The sequence below is a fragment of the Amphiura filiformis genome, chromosome 17 (assembly GCF_039555335.1).
Source record: "Amphiura filiformis chromosome 17, Afil_fr2py, whole genome shotgun sequence".
In the NCBI taxonomy this organism is placed as follows: domain Eukaryota; kingdom Metazoa; phylum Echinodermata; class Ophiuroidea; order Amphilepidida; family Amphiuridae; genus Amphiura; species Amphiura filiformis.
In genome coordinates, this window is record NC_092644.1 from 35,937,294 (window position 1) to 35,955,166 (window position 17,873).

A 17,873-nucleotide genomic window follows, 5' to 3' on the forward strand; every position below is an offset into this window, starting at 1 on the left:
TGTATTCAATTACTAAACAGGGGATTTGATTGATTCTGACTGATTGTATGTATTTGTGACGTGTCATGTCATGTCAAAAGGAGACACTTTTGGGCAGGATTGTCAATGGAGAAATAGTCAAAATCTGCTCGGGTGATTTTTTCACAATTTCGGTTTGTTGCGAATTTGTGATGTTATTAATGTTAAAAATGTTGTCTGATAATTTCAGACCCGAATATAACTGGCATCTTGTATTTTTGGAGACATTTTTCAAGGTAATTCCTACTCTCAACATTGTCAATAATATTTGTAAAGACAATTTCCAATTTTATAATACCATAACTTGCAAACTCAATATCTTCGCTTTAATAGGAATGTCCGATTACATTGGGAAAATGGCGTTGTGGAGCAAAATATCTCTATATTTAAGATATGTGAAAACCTCAAAATTGATAACCTGCCCAAAAGTGTCTCCTTTTGACATGACACGTCACATTTTATGTTCACTCACAAAATTATTGATAAATCATTCTTTACTTTTCATTAAAGATTCAGATTGTGCTAAATTAATCAGACAGTGTGAATTTGGGTAAAAGGTGTTTTGGCTTTGAGTCATTTACGAATCCTAACAGCATACCGCTTAAAAGCAATTGTATTTCGGTGCTTCCCGAATATTATGGTTGACAAAAAACAAAAATATTTCGATACATTAAGGACCATTGCATCATGCCTCAAATGATACTTTTTCATGGGGGAAATTAGTAGTAGAGCTGGATGAACCCGCGTGACACAGTATAAAACTGGAAATTTCAATGTCCTTCGTGGGTTACACGTGGCAGTTTGTATCAAAGGTGAAAATCGCAATCTCTTTTTATACGGCCTTTCTCAATGGACAATCGGCACGTATGAACCACACGTATGAGTGAAGTTAAACGTTCACACCTTACTGTTGGTTTATTGTAATGATTTCTTACAAACAAAATGGATCATATTAATAGTTTCCTTCTTATGCAAGCTGCAATCCCATATCTTCACAATCACAATCTGGGACCTCGTGCAATCCTCCAAGATGACAACGCTCGCCCCACAGAGTCAGGGTAGTCAACTACTACCTGCAGAATATGGGAGTAGAGAGAATGGAATGGCCTGCCATCAGCCCAGACCTCAACCCGATTGAACACTTGTGAGACCAGTTTTTTCGTGCTGAGCGTGGCAGGGGGGAATGGGGGGGGGGATTTCCCCAGACAGAAGCTCTGCCCCAACCCCCCAACCCCTCAGAAAAATTGAAAAGAGGGGTGAAAAGCCACTTTTAGCCAAAATTAGGTGAAAATGCCGCCACCCCCCAGTCGGAGGCTCTGCCCTCTTTGCCCTCCCCCAGGAAAAATTCTGGCGCCGCCGCTGCGTGCCAGAGTAGCCAATGCAATCACATTGAATGACCTGCGACGAATCCTGGTTGAAGAATGGAAAGCCATCCCATAGCAACGTGTGACCAGGTTGGTGAGCAGCATGACGAGGATGTGCCTGGCTGTTATGGCTCCGTATGGTTTTTTCACCCGCTATTTATAAGTGACTGGTGTTGTTTGAGCACAGAATAATGGCCAATTTGGCACATTCTGCTTGAGACCTCACTACATTCATAAGACGTGTACCCCAGCCGTGAAAAGGGTGATTGTGTCATACATGTATGTGGTGTCATTGTAAAGGGAATAAAGTAGCTATCCATTGATATGCAACATGATATGAACATGATACAAATAATTTGAGATATAGATGCTTGAAAAAACTTTCAAAACTTTTGTTGAGGAGTTTATATCTCAACCTCCTCAATGCCTATCAATAACCACCGGTAGGCATGCTCCAACTGTTGCTGTACTCGTTTTCTTCCACTTTTATTTGAACATCGGGTGAAACCATCGGCATCATTTTCTGAAGGGCTACTACATTGTACCCTTTGAGTTCAGCATAAATGATATTAGGAAGAGAATGAATGACATCATAGACGGCAGAAAACCATTCAGGAGCAGTCTGGTGCTGGTTTTCCTGCAACAGGTAAAGCCTTTCGATAGAAGGATGGCCACGCAAACCTTTAAAACCAGGCGGGGTATAAGGTCCATCTGCAAGCTTGAGAGATGTGAGCTTCTTGAGATGTTTAGCAATATGTGCAATGTTCTCATCTGTTATCATCTGACCGTAGAGCTCCAACACCTGCAATTGTGTTAGTGCTGAAATCATCACAGCAAATATTTCTCCTGAAGGAGGACGAATTCCAACCAAGGTAAGACGTCTCAAATCCTGCCATTTGTCAGCGATGCCACACAAGAACTCGTCAATTTTGAAGTAGTGAATAACGTTGTCCGGATTATCGATTGAAAGTCTGAAGCATCTAACTTTTGTCAACTTCAAAAGTGCTACCAACATTGTACAAAGTTGGCTACTGAAATCTGAAGTATATTCTCGTCTAGGTATCGCAGTACTGAGAAAGTTCAGCTCTGTTATATCATGTGAAAGTGCGTCCCAACCTTCAGGTTTCAAATACCGTGGATTCATTCCAGTAATTGTCAAACGTCGCAGGTTTTTGTACTTTCCGAGACGAATCACCAACTTGTGATGCGAGCCACGGCCATCGAAACCGACAATGTACAATGGGATTTCACATACTTTGATACTTTTAGCCACTGGCAAATTATCATATAAATGAGGAAGAGGAATATATGAAACAGTGATGTCGGCCAGTGCACGTGCCGCTTCTGGGGGATCATCCGCAGAGAGAAAGGAAATAGTTTCAAGATTACCATACGTTTGCTGTAGATGCGCCAGAATTTTTTTACTTGTAATGTGAAGATAAATGGATTTCAATGATCCACTAGTGTACTTCTTTAGAAAATCATGTACAGCTTTTTCGGTTGCGGGGAACACCCAACTCTTGTCGTCTAGCCTCCTCGTGATATTGCATCTGCCCGGTCCCCAGCTCTTCTGTGTCTTCTGTTCTTGCCAGAAATCAATGTGTGCCCAAGCTTGTGGATTTGAGAGTATTCTGTTGCATCTTTTATTAACTCTGTCAAAGATACAAGAAATGCGTAAATTATTAAGTGATGTTCTGTAATAGATTAAGAGCTGTACGATTAACAACGTTCTTGTCTTACATTGACTTATAATCTCTGTTTCAAGATTAAAAGCTTTGTTTTGTCGTATTCACATGATAGAGAGGGAATAGAATACCCGGGGCATTCACTAAAAATGGGTAACAGGCCACATTGGGCCCCATGTTACAAATCCCTCTCACACAATAACCCCCATTTCCGTTTTGCTGTCATCCAATGACCCCTACTTCTGAGCAAATTTTGGATAAGCTCTCACCGAAGGACTCCATTTTTCTCTAAAATGACCAGAATTTTGCATTTTTCCCCAAAATGGTTTTTTTTCTCCATTCTCTTGAGCCTACTTGTAGATAGCTCTCACCCAATGACCCACACTTTGGGGGCTTCAGCAACCCCCCCCCCCCCCCCATACCTCAAAAACATGCTTTGCTCTGCTCATACCTCCATCGGTGTAACATGCTATGGCTTATCGTGATTAAATGACTGTTCACTTATTAGAGGACCATTCTCTAGGATGAGTAAATGAGCCAGTGTACACTGTCTAAATATGGGGCGTATAAATAATATAACACAAAAGATATTTTGTACGTATTTTAATCGCAAAAAAAAAATCCAGTCTTACGGTCGTTTTATCTTTTCAGTTTAGGTTTCGATTCTCGGGTTATTTTGAAGTGTTAGTATGGTACGTGTGAACAATCCTTTTATTCTAGTCTTTTGTTGCCTACTGAAAAGTTGAACGAAGATAATTTCTGTTTTCGGTTTGGGAGTTATGTTAATTTCTGACACGAAAACGTGAGATGCTAATCTAGACAAAAGAAGTGTCTAAATGTTACGGTCGTAAATTCGCGATAAGTTATACGGCTTCATTGACTTGCGTTTGGTGTATAGGTACTTCCGCCTAGGCGGGAGTGACTCGCGAAAATAAACTACCATTGAAATATATATACTAACCATGTTGCCAAGTTATAAGCAAAATTCTTTCATATTGGCGATGAAACGAGCGTCTAAAATAGCCAAATATCTCCCAATGAGGCGTGCAAGTGGCGATTTGGTCATCATGTTATATTGCAATGCAATACTAAAGAATTGCATTGGAGCGAACATAATTTATTCTATTCATTTGTAACAATGATCTAATCTGATAATTGGTTGGGCTTATATGCGAGACTCGAGTTAATTTTAAATGTTTATTTTTGCGGAGCTGATTTTGATCAGGCATTGATCAAAATGATAAATTTCACAAAGAGGGAGGGGGAGATACTTGAGACTGACAGACTGAACAAGTGAGGGGAAGGGGGCGAGGGAGAAAGAGATGATAGGGAGAGACGAAAAGATTAGAAAAAGAAGAACACGAGAGGAGAGAGAAGGGGCCCGGGGGGAGAGGGGATACTGATTGGGAGGGGGAGGGAGGAAGGAAGTGAAATAGGATGTGCTACATTGATACAAAAAAAGTCAGGAGGGAAGGGCGACACAGGCCCGTAGCCAAGATTTATTGGGGTGCGATCGGCTCAAAAGTGGACCGTTTGTGATTTAAGGGCTGATTTTCAACGTTTTTACAGAAAAAAGTGGACCTTTTTATTCGCAATTTAATTGGCAATTTGTCACCACTTTAACGACATCAAAGGTCTATCATAGGTAGAGGACATAAAAGCGAGAGGGCGCTAGACCACTAAAAAACACCGATGTGTGTTCTATAATTCAACACTGTGTGTGTTCTATAATCTTTTCTTATCCAGCCTTGATTGACATCAGACATCCTCCTCTATTGAATGAAATGTTAAGCTGATTGGTACTTCAAACTTCAATGAATTCAAATTACAGATCAACTCACATTCACATAGTTAGCGTTCAATATTTTCGTCTGGGGATGGGAGATTAGAGGGGGAGTCCGAAAACTTGGGGGGGGGGGGGGCTGGGGGGGAATCTGGTCGGTTTTTTATTTGCACCATGAGGGGGAATGTTAAGTTTTGAATTGAGAAAGCAATTATTTTTGACCGGGCAAAATTTTGTATCGATTTTTTTTTTTTTTATCACATAAATATTTGAACGTTCCCAAAAAAAGAACAACTTGGCCTACCTTATGTGCTTGTTCACTCACTCACTCACTCACTCATTCAATCAATTACTCACTCACTCAGTCACTCACTCACTCAATCAATCACAAAAGACATACCTCATAACCATAAGACGTTCATATAGAGTGAGGAATGAGAAGATGATAATGAGAGCATCATCGGTGAGCATGTCAAAAGGACATACCACGTGGTCCAACAATGTATTGCAAGGCGCTTGATCCATCCTGGTTGAGAAAAATATATATCGCAAAGTTATGCCAATCAAATTAAGGAAAATCAGGGATTTAATCCACCACTAATTGTGACAGAAACCATTTAATCACCATTCACTTTGTGATGTGTCCTGGGTAATTTGATTTAATTATTTTACTTTGTTTACAAGCTGTTTGTTTGTTTACCCAGTTGGTCCGTGAGGGACACATGCTAATCCATGGGAAATCCATGGACCGTTCCAAGCTCATACAATAACAAGAAATGTCTTTAAAAAAGACAATGCCTCCAAGATACCAGTGGGCACCTTTTGCTATAATGCTAGCTTTAAGGTAACGCTATTGGATATAGATTTTTGTCTGATTGAAATATGTGAGTCCACTTCTCCTGATTACAAGACTGCAAATTTTATTTTAATCGGATATTCGGTTACCAACATATGGCATGTCAAAATGGCGCGAAACCAAGAAGTTGACAACAAATTTCTTTTATTTTTGTTATGCAATGTTGTCAGGTAGGCCTTATTTTCTAATTATATATGCAAGAATTATACAAAGTAAAATGTTCAGATCGGCTACAAAATAAGATATAAAACCCATGGATGCCTTTGGCAAATTTCCATTTGCATAATTAATTAGGGCCCTAATCAACTTTTCTAATAAGTGGCCCTAATTAATTATGCAAATTGAAATTTGCCAAAACGCAACCGTAATTTTGTAGTATAGTGTGTGTTCTACCCATGTGCCATGCCTCAGTACCATAGCTCTTTTAATTGTATCTGAAATCTTTACTTTGCATAATTCATGCATGTAATTAGAAAATCATCTGGCAACTGGACTTGTCAAAAATATAGAAAATAAAAAGAAAGTTGGTGCCAATTTTTTGTTTTGGTTTCGCGCCATTTTGACAGGCCATATCTCAAGAACCGAATGTAATCTACAGGGCATAAGCTTTAACATATTATTTAAATAGAAAGAAAAATAGGGCCACGGTCACATAAAGCCATCTTGCAATCTTGCAGATAATTCTGATGTATGAAATAAAACCTTCAAACTTTCAGATATGAAGAGTTCCAGATGCAGGCAGCCGTTTCTGTTTTTTAAATATAGGCATAAGTTGTATCAAGAGTCATTTCTCGTGGATTTGTTGACTGAAAATTACGATTGTAACGTTTCAGAGTAACACATTTTCGTATCAGATTCTTTTATGCTTGTTTATTATATTTTGTATTCAGGACTAAAATAATATTAATATTATTATATTTAGGGGGGTATTTTCATAGGCCATTACTTTTTTTGTATGTGTAATTGAATAAAAAATCAAAAACATTATTGTTTTGTTTTGTTTCCTTCATTTGTGCTTTGTCTTGCATCGAAAGGGCCAATATCAACACCTTGTTTGTAAGAAGTATTGTGTGGGGAAAGATGATTCTTGCATTTTATTTTTATTTTATCTTAACAAACAAAAAGCAACTTTCTCAGTCATAGTCTTGAAACGGTCATGGGTATGCATGCAAAAATATTGCAACAGTACTCAGTAGAATGTAAAAAACTGACATACATACCACCAACATGACCAACCACGCATGGGAATTAGGGAAGCAAATACTTTAAAACGAATTATATATCAACGCAATAAAATTGCAATACTTTGAACAGCAATGAAGCCGGCCATAGGCGCGGCTAGGCGTATCATACCATACATTGCAGTTCAAATGCATCATGATCATGATTGTGGCCTAGACGAGCTAGGCCTGCATGCCAGTCGGTCTGCTGACTCGCCGCGGCACAAAAATACCTCCAATTTTGCACAAAACAATCCATGATGTCAAATTATCACATCTAAAGTGTCGCCATGAACGTCAGCTTCAACTTCTCCAGCCAAAGTTTTTGCATTGATAATCAGGTTTCATGTAATCATGAAATTTTTAAACCCTGTTTGATGTGTATTCCCATTGCCACAGCAAACCGGTTTTCAACTTGTCTTCTACGATAAAGCTGCTGATGAGCGCTGAGGCTACAACCTATAATTAAAGACCGAATTAAAAAAGACTAGTTTGCGTCTGACGTCATGACAAAGGCGCGCCGTGATTGGTTGCTGACCTGCGCAGTATGGCATTTTTGGTCTGGTTGACAGGACGGCATACGCAAGGTAGTCTTTTTTAATTCGGTCTTCAATTATACAACATATGAGCTTGAAAATATTCTAATGCATAATTCATGACCTTGATAGACCCACGCCATTGGCGCCACTGTGACGTGCTAGGTGTTTCTAGAATCCCTATAGAATAAGATTAATTTTAATGCTAATTTATTGCACATGCTGAGGAAGCGTGATTACGTTTTTGAACATTCGGAAATGGCGATAGGCGAATTTATGTATGGCGCAGAGAGGTGGGGGATATATTTTGGGCTCTCAATATTGGGCGGAAATTAGAGTACTTGTCAGAATATAAATTTGTACAATCGGCCTACATGCCGCGCAATGTGCGGCATTTTAGGTGTCAATTTCAAAGCAAACTACCTCCTGCGGAGGCAGAAAAATGCACAAGCCTGGATAGCCTGTGTAAGCTAATAAGATGCATGCTGGCCCAGGGCCCAGAAAGCTTTGATAAACAAAGCAAGAAATGGAAGAATATAGCAAGGAAAAGGAGACGGAGAGAAGTTCACTCACAAACACAATTGTACAATTATGTCATGAGAAATATGAGACTAGGGGAAACCCCTTGGAAGCAATCATGCAGGAGTTCGTGTGTTTTGGCATGTTTAGGGGAAATCCCTTTGGGCACAGTAAATAAACTCAATCAGAGTTATTAATATCATTGGGGATTCCTATATTGCTCAATCATAGTGCATCGCTTAGTGTTAACTGGGGAATTCCCAAGAATATAAAGTAGATATGACATCAGGGGAATACCCACAGGAAGTGTTGTAATATGACAGAATGGTCTATTAATAAATTTTGGGTTTTCTGGAGTATAAAAAGGTGTAAGCTCTAGTTTGCTACTTGCAGGATATCATGAGAGATGAGAGATTGTAAACTCTTTACGTGTTGATCATAGGTGTGCTTCAAAAAGAGGTACATTTGAACCAGTTTATATAGCTAATAATGTGCTATTTTAATACAGCAACGAAGGAGATTTTGAGTTTTACGCAAATGTGCTCCTCCTCAACAAAGGATTAAAGTTCTTCTGTCGACTTGCTGGAGTCTGGTTCTGTAAACAACACATCTGTCAATAAAGTGGAGCAGGGCAGAAAGTAGCCTGTTTCCTGAAGACAGAGTGATTGGTGAAAAAAGCACCATTTTTGGAGAAAGCAGCGCAAAGAGATAAGTGTTTTGAGAAAGCAGCACCATTTTTGTGTGAGGATTTTATACGCAAAGAGATATAAATGCAAGTGTACAATGGACTTCGCTGATTTTTGCAGGACAAGTGAAAAAGGATAATATATCAGCCGTCCAGAACATTGCAAGAACTCTATGATCAGCTAGAAGAAGACTGCTGGATAAGTACTGAGTAGTTAAAATTGCGATTGTGTGATTATTTTGTACGTGCATTTGTTGTCATATATTGTACCAATCATATTTTACTTTCAATTAAAAATTTAGATTTTGTTAGCTTAAAGTCATATTATAACATTTGCTGAGGAGGACGCCCTCACTGATTTTTTAAAATTCATATTATATTGCACTTTATTAAACCAATATACCCTGCAAAAATCAAGACTCTAGGTGCTGTAGTTTTGACAAAATCCGAGATTGATTTCGGCGTTTTATTATTACGATGGAATTATTAGTCGAACGCATACACGATGTTCATAACACACAGTACGTACACGGCGTGCGGGGCGTGATCTACACAACAAATGGTCGTACCATAACGTGACCGAAGGAGTGGTACGTATTGGCGACATATGCGCTGGTAGTAAATTCCAATTGTCTTTGCTTTGCCGTAGTTGTTTGGCTCAAAAATAAAAGGGGATATATCTGACAGTAAAAACTAACATTTTATGGCAAAGAAATGCTAATATATTTTGTATGAAAATGTTATATTAAGCAAACAGTGTATTTGTGTTGTGCATTCTAGGTAAAAGGTGATTTTGGCCTTGAGTCAGTACGACTTGTATCAACTTCAGAAATGTATATTAAAGAAAATATCAAAAGTCCCCAAATTTCCAAAAATTTAAATTTTAATAATTTGTATTATATCACGAATTTCAAAATATCAAAATTATTTGATATCACAAGGACATTCTGCGTATCACAGTGCAATTTGGTGTGTCTGGTGTGCTCTCAGATCCCACAAAATACTGTGCAACGGTGGGTGACCGAGGGGTTTTACAGTATCAAAACAACACGGAAGTATCAAAAACATGAATACTATCGTGAAAATATTACATTGGAATACAGGCAGTGTGTCATTTTTGATTTACTCTGCCTGAAAATATGAAAAGTAAAACTTACACTTTCGAGGGTAGATTCGTCAAATAATCTGACAACTTCAGTCGCTGGTATCTCGTCAAAAACACCAAAACAAGGGGTTCTATAATTAATATGACCTGCTCGATAGGTTATAATATTTATTTCCTATACTTAATATCACGTGTATTGTGAAATCTAAAATACAAATATATTTTGCGTCAAAGTTAATACGAACTCCTTTTGTCATTTTTTAACCTTGACCTTAAATCTTTATTGTTATATATGCGGCTCGAGTGCGTGTCCCCGGTACATGTTTGTGGTATGATTGAAAGAAGTTGGCAGCCTGATGGTAATATTTTTATGACTTTAAATTTAAAAAAAACCATGACTAAAGCGTGACAGGGGTGTGGGGGTGTGTGTGTCAGGATTGGACTGAAAATCCCAACCGACGCTAAGCAAAAAGCCACGCAGCAAATAATGTGAACAACAAAGAGACGGAATAATGTCACGCAACAAAAGGATTGTAATAAATACTTCAAAAAACAGTTCTATTATACGCATGAAAAAATAAATGAATATCACAATGGCAATAACGATTAAATATATCAATTATAATGACTAACCAGATTAACCTAAATAATGAGTATACTCAATTTAATCACTCGCGATTGTTACGAGTCGTACTTGACTCAAGGCCAAAATCACCTCTTACCCAAATTCACACGAATGCACAACACAAATACACTGCTTGATTAAGGGCTGGAGTATGAACGTTTGGACAGTATTTATTGTGGGACAGCAGAGCACATCAGACATATCGAATTGCATTCTGAATATCAAATAATTTTGATTTTTTGAAATTCGCAATGTAATACACATTTTATGGCAAATGATTAAAAATTGATATTTTTGATATTTAACAGTACTCGAAGTAAATTTTATAAATCTGATGATTTATACTTAACGTGTATGTAGGTGGGATGAAAAGCCGACGATCAATTGAAAATTTTGACCTTTCGTATTGAAGATATGGATTTTTTTCTCCAAAACACCACCATTAGATTTATAAGATTTACTTCGAGGACTGTTATATATCAAAAATGTGAAAAATATCAAATTTTAATAATTTGTCATAAAATTTGTATTATATCGTGAATTTCAAAAATGAAAATTATTTGATATCAGAAAGACATTCTTCGTATTCAGAATGCAATTCGATATGTCTGATGTACTCTCATGTCCCACAAAAAAAATACTGTCGAAACGCTCATTCCCGATCCCTTAAGGAGGCTGTGTACTCTCAGACATGCATGTAGTAAAAGTGCAATAACTTTGTAATTATTCGCGCAAGACATATTAAAGTATACATTTTATGAAGGCAAGACATCAATAAATCTTAATATAAATACAGATTTGGGGTAAAAACAACAATTATGAAGAAAATCACAAAAAGTGAGTTTTTGGCAATATTTGTTAGGTACATCATAACAAAATAACACTCTTTCCAAAATATTTTATTTTGTTTTTAGCTCAATCTTGAGGTCCATTCCAAAAACGGTTTTTTATTTTTTGATATTGGCCTTATTTTTTGAGATATTGACCATATAAGGCATCGAATTGAACTTTTTAAAATTCACAAACGCCTATTTGCACAAAATGATGCCTAAAATCGGAAATAGACCAAAATATAAAAAAATGAGAAAACCGTTTCTTGAGTCGATCATGCTTTTTACGATGATCATATTTGCATACCTATAGATGCTGTATTTATCGAGTTATCGTGTACCTAAATCGTCATTTTACCGAGAAAATGAACATTGAAATAATGGCTGTTGAAGTTTAAAGAGGTCACATTTTGCACTTTCATCGAATCTCACAGGAGAATGCGGCAGTTTTCGTTTTTGTACCTTATATTATGTGAACATCGGGTAAGTCCACAGCCCCTTGAGAAGTTTGGGCGAAATCCATTCATAACTTGATATTTAAATCGGGGGAAAGAACTTGAAAAACCCCACATTTTATCAGCTAAAACGGAGCCATTTGACCACTAGGTTTTTGTGAAATCAGTGCTTCCGCGGTGTTTCCATAAGATGCGCCGCGCATGCAGATAAGCGTCGCGTATGCGTAGCGTATTTGTGCGTTAACAAATTGCGCGATACGCAACGCGATGTGTTGTTGCGCGCGTGTACCCTGCTGGTACAACAAAGATTTTCTTTTCTTTTCAATTTCAAACACGAGTGGAATAGTAAAATAAAATCCTTGAAATATTGCAGTTAGAGTTTACAAATCTGTATTTTCATTCCTTGTATTTATAAAAAACATAACAAAGTACAAACATATCAAAAAAACTCAATTTTGCGAAAGAAACAATGTCTAGAGTACACAGCTGCCTTAAGCTAACAGAATCTGAGTCTTTAATTGAAAGCAAAATATGATTAGCTAAAATTGGTACAATATATGACAACAAATGCATACACAAAAATAATCACACAATCACAATAATTAATTTAACTACTCAGTACTTAACCAGCAGTCTTCTTCTTCTTGATGATTATCTTGTTCATTTATAATGTTCTTGACGGCTGATCCTGGTGTTTACTTGTCCTGCGAAAATCAGCGAAGTCCATTGTACACTTGCATATCCTTGCGTATAAAATCCTTGCGTATAAAATCCTTGCGTATTGTAACAGGGAAACTGGGAGGTGATTATGAGAATATTTATGGGGGCGGTAGACCATGTTTACGGACGGCTGACGGACAGCCGGACCCGTGCTGGGGTCACAATGACATGTAAATGAACGGCCTAATTATATAGTAAAGCAGACGAAACACAAGATGTAGAATGTTCACAGTTCTTCTATTAATATTTCTTTTCATCACTGGATTTCATCAACAGCAATAGCTGTCTACACAAAGTCGTAGTCAATGCAGTAATTCAATACAACGTTTTTGTGTGGATTTACGTGCTGTAATGAGGGATCATAATGACAAGGCATTTATACATAAGCTTACAAAGGACAAATGCCTACCTGTTATTTAGGCCTAAAGTTTAGTGCAACCTAGCAAGACACAGAAAGGGAGTCTTTTAAAGAGAGGGTGTTATTTTTAACACCAATTTACGAGCACCAGGCCAGCCGACCTCAAGCATTAAATACCTATGCGAAAACACGCATTAGGCCCCAATCCTCACGCGGCTTATACCTTAAACATGCGTGCATACAATATTGAATTAATGATAATTTGGCAAGACTCCATTTGCGTTCATGCGGGTTGTTTATTATTTTAGATGTTCAAATGTTGATACAGGAAGATTTTGATTTATAATAATGAGGGGGGGGGGGGTTATTTAGCTTAAAAGTACATGGCTCGGTTCTATGACAGAGATATGGTTCACTACAATGGCTGAGGTAAAGCTTAACCGATGCACGCACACTGCATAGGCCAAACGGTCTATGCTAAGCTTAAACCAATTATTAAAACCCTGGTTAACCTTTGCTTCATCCGGCAGTATCAGTCATCTTAAATGTGCATTGACACCTTGGAGCAAAAGCTCTCATAAATGGGTCGCACGGCTGAAGATACCAGATATTATACAGCAAAGAATCAACCTTTTGCACAGCCATTGCAGTAACCACATCTCCATCACGAACCCCAGGGGCCCATCGGCCTCCATATCATCAGCGAGCCGGCTTACAATACATAAAAAGTTACATGTCCAGATTTTGATTTTAGTTGATTTAGTCATTAATTAGGCCTAAAATTTAGTACCAAATACCGGATTTGGCAGGGGCCACTGCCGGCATGGCAGTGGCTTTTCTAACACTTCTTACATCTCACCTGCAGATCTTCTGTCTGTTGAAATTGAAACCAAACTATAAATCTAAATTGAGCTAAAATAAAACTATGTCTCACACGAATCAAGTCTGCAAACGGAATGGCATTTCTTGTCTTAAAAACGACGCCAAAAGTCTGTCTAATTGCTCATGCGCAATTCCCCAGAATTAGCTGATTGGTTTAGCGCTGCGCTTGGGGCAAACTGAAACGTTTGATGGGCGTGATCAAGCTCCGTCCACAATAATATAGAGGGCGTATGATCGCGCCAGGGCAGAACGGATGTCTGAATTTTAAGGTCTACATTTATATTAAATAATTATTTAGTTAATACCAGCACATTTATACCACACATTATACATTGTATAGTAATATAATAAGCCTATGATATATTTAAAATAAGGGGGTAAAAGCAGCTTCATTACAGTATAAAATCCTTGCACGGAAATGATGCTGCTTTCTCCAAATATTTATCTCCTTGCGCAGTTCTCCAAACACTTAACTCCTTGCGCTGTTATCCTAACACTTAACTCCTTGCGCAGATTTCCAAACACTAAACTCCTTGCGCCGTTCTCCAATACTAAACTCCTTGCGCCGTTCTCCAATACTAAACTCCTTGCGCCGTTCTCCAATACTAAATTATTGGCTATGTATACTGGTTTAAATGTACCTCTTTTTGAAGCACAACAATGACAACACGTAGAGAGTTTACAATCTCTCATGACATTCTGCCAAGAACAAATTCACTTCTCCTTCCACTTTTGCCTTTCTCAAAAAAACCCATGATCTAAGTTAATAGACCATTCTGATACATTACAACACTTCATGTGTGTGATTCCGCGAATGCCGGCTAAATTTCTCCGCTATATTTCGCCGGCATTTATCCTTCAAAAACTAGGATTTTTCCGGAGAGAAGAGCCGGTTTTCGTCAATAGAAAACCACAGCCTCCGGGTGTCAGGACGTTTCGCCCCACACCAGTACATACCACTACCAGTTCGCCCCAATACACGTACATACCACGACCAGTTCGCCCCAATACACGTACATACCACGACAAGTTCGCCCCAATTGACTCGTTGTATTAAAACTAATAAAACTAGGATTTTTCTGGAGAGAAGAGCCGGTTTTCGTCAATAGAAAACCACAGCCTCTGTACTGCCGCTATTGGTGTTGATATATAGAATAGCTATCTACTGGTGATTTCGGTGTTGATAAAGTAGCCATAGTGTCACTATTGGTGTCTATAGAGTAGCTATCTACTGCGGATATTGGCGTTGATAAAGTAGCCATACTGTACTGCCGCTATTGGTGTTGATATATAGAATAGCTATCTACTGGTGATTTCGGTGTTGATAAAGTAGCCATAGTGTCACTATTGGTGTCTATAGAGTAGTTATCTACTGCTGATATTGACGTTGATAAAGTAGCCATATTGTACTGTCGCTATTGGTGTTGATATAGAATAGCTATCTACTGGTGATATATCGGTGTTGATAACGTAGCCATAGTGTCACTATTGGTGTCTATAGAGTAGCTATCTACTGCTGATATTGGCGTTGATAAAGTAGCCATACTGTACTGCCGCTATTGGTGTTTATATAGGCCTATAGAATAGGTATCTACCGCTGATATCGCATATGGAAAGGTTTCTATACAAAAACGACTCTCTTATAAACCATCATGTGCACAGTTTCCATCTCGATACACCTGAGCACACATTTTCGTCCATGAGCACTCAAGCAAGCAGTGATTGTCTCCGCACAGTCTTTGATTACACTACACGGTTGAGTGTATAGCAATGTAAGAGCTGTGGAGCTTCTAGCTGTAAACATGACCCTCTTTTTGATTGGTTTTTGTCGAAACCTTAAGTGTTCCCTTCATCCAATCAGAATTTTGTTTATATCAAACGAAAGCTAACACTTTCACCTAATAAAAATTCCTTTAAAAGGAATAGGGTGGGCAAATGAAAAATTGTCAAGAGAAATGAAAGAATGAGTAAGTCAAGTTCACAATTAAAAACAAGGAAATATGACACAACATCGATTTCCAATAGGGGAATAACACAAAACGTATAAACAAAGTTAAAAGAGTTTTTAACTTTATACGTTTATACGTTTGTTATTCCCCCATTGGAGGTTGTGTCATATTTTCCCTGATTTTAATCTGATCTATTGCTTATCCTTTGTTCTCTGCTGGTCAGTTGGAACAGATTTTCCCTGTTTTTATATTAACCCTTCACATCATAACAGTTCTAGACGTTTTATCTTAACATTTTATATAAAACATTGTTATAAAACTTTATCATCAGATAGAAAGACTTCTGCTCATCTTCTCTGGTGAGACAACAGGGCTGGGGTATCTTTCCATATCAGAGTTTAAAAATCTGTCATATCAATTTCCTCAATATGTTGTATTGCAACTTATGAGGGGAAATGTTTGATTTTACAATATTTCGATATTATTTTTTAACTTTGTAACTTTATTATGATTAACATAACTGTATTTCAAAGCGCCAAACTATATCATTATTTTGTCCCAACAAAATAATCCAGGGAATAAAATATTCATTCATATGTTTATTTATTTTATTCAACCTGGGCCATTTCTACTGGTGCACATGCATTCTAATAATTTGTCTATAATACCTTATACAAGCATCAGCCAGCACTATTTGTCACAAGATTTGAAAAGTAAATAGCCTATGTACACACTGAACACAATGCACATACAAGCTGTATTTAATTACATGCCGAAGCTGTCAGTATAAAATGATATATATGACCTTCACGATGCTATTAATTTAGCCCAAAGATTAGGAAAACTAGCAAAACTGGTGAACTGGTACTGTTCAAATAAAAACATCTGCAAATCTTGCTGCAATTTCCAAATAGTATTTCTATTACTTAAATAATTATTTTGTTATTTCTTTTAATACAAACACATTACTGCCTATGACGACTTTATAGTATTACTTACATATCAAAATCAAGTAATAATTACAAAACTCGCCGTAAACTATCACCTCTGTGGGTGTTTGGGATATAACCGGCACAAATATTTCTCAACACTGCGGCATGTGAAGAAGTAGGTCAATAGTCAGAGAATACAGGGTGGGTGCGGCACGCCGCACCCACCCAAAAACACTTTTCGTCACTAGGTCAACAGATAACGCAATTCAATGATATGGCGAATGTGGAAAATCTGTTGAAAACTACCTATCCAAGCACATTTTTGGACCAAAATGTAGGTTTTAAAAGTTACAATATTTTTCAAATTTTATATCATAAAATGAAAAAGCACATTTATATTGTCCATATACTAGCGTCACTAGAATGACCCATGGCCAATTCTCTTTAAATTGCAAATCATGTGCAAAAAGTTACTATTTTCGCCTGTTTTGTCATACGGTTGTGAATTCAATGAACTATGACTTTGCTAAATAGCGCTTACAAATTGATATGGTGTTGATAAAGTAGCCATAGTGTCACTATTGCACAGTGTCAACAGCCAGTGTTATAAATATAAACTTAATACTCCGTTGTAAAAACGATGCGATCCCTGATGGGAAGCCAATGTAGATCTCTCCGCACGGCGTTGATATCTTGATCTCGCTTCACACATGTTACAAGTCTAATGGCACTGTTTTGAACGCGTTGTAACTTTGCGATAGCTGTCTTAAAGGCAAGGCAATCCGTATAATAAACTGTTATTCGCATCCAGTCGCGAGGTAGCAAACGCATGGATGAGGCGTTCAGCTGTAGCCTGATCAATGAACTTGCGAATTCGACCAATCTTTGAAATCCCGGGTTTGAAATGGCATGCGACAATAAAGTCTGTGTTAATAAAAATTGCTATGCTGTCACTATTGGTGTTAAAAGATTAGTTTTATTGCCGATATCGGTGTTGACTACGATACTATCTCTATTGGTGTTGATAGAGATTAGTGTAGCTTCTGATATCGGTGTTGCTAAAGTAGCCATACTGTCATATTGGTGTTGATAGAGTTAATTATCTACTGTTGATGTCGGTGTTGATAAAGTAGCCATAGTTTAACAAGCTGATATGGGAAATGATGTGATCCCATAAATATATGTGACCGTACAGCACGAATGAGCCGTAAATGTCCTCAATTGTATTCTGAGTTACAGTGTAAAATGGGCATGAAGGTCGTATTCATAGGTACCTCAATTTGGTGCTACGTGTACCTCATTTAATGAGATACACGTAGCACCAAATTGAAATACCTATGAATATGACCTT

General features: G+C 37.7%; 1 protein-coding gene and 1 long non-coding RNA gene across 2 annotated transcripts; both read right to left on the bottom strand.

Annotated features, from left to right (window-relative positions):
• Positions 1–1,357: 1,357 nt before the first annotated feature.
• On the bottom strand, positions 1,358–9,951 carry LOC140138415 (uncharacterized). The gene is made up of 3 exons (XM_072160311.1): positions 9,824–9,951; positions 5,251–5,376; positions 1,358–3,034 (listed from the first exon to the last, which is right to left on the bottom strand). The coding sequence occupies exons 2-3, from the start codon at positions 5,373–5,375 to the stop codon at positions 1,813–1,815; spliced, it is 1,347 nt and encodes a 448-aa protein (XP_072016412.1). The 5' UTR covers position 5,376; positions 9,824–9,951; the 3' UTR covers positions 1,358–1,812.
• A 2,103-nt stretch (positions 9,952–12,054) lies between these two features.
• Positions 12,055–17,700, bottom strand: LOC140137704 (uncharacterized). Its single transcript, XR_011856887.1, has 2 exons — positions 16,748–17,700; positions 12,055–15,539 (listed from the first exon to the last, which is right to left on the bottom strand). It is a non-coding gene; the product is annotated as an uncharacterized lncRNA (long non-coding RNA).
• Positions 17,701–17,873: the final 173 nt, after the last annotated feature.

What these genes read in the sequence shown, in the direction of transcription:
- LOC140138415 (XM_072160311.1), bottom strand. Translation starts at nt 5,375, where the DNA reads ATGGATCAAGCGCCTTGCAATACATTGTTGGACCACGTGGTATGTCCT. An exon ending in GAACGTCTTATGGTTATGAG is followed by an intron (nt 3,035 to 5,250) that starts GTATGTCTTTTG and finishes TATCTTTGACAG; the next exon opens with AGTTAATAAAAGATGCAACA.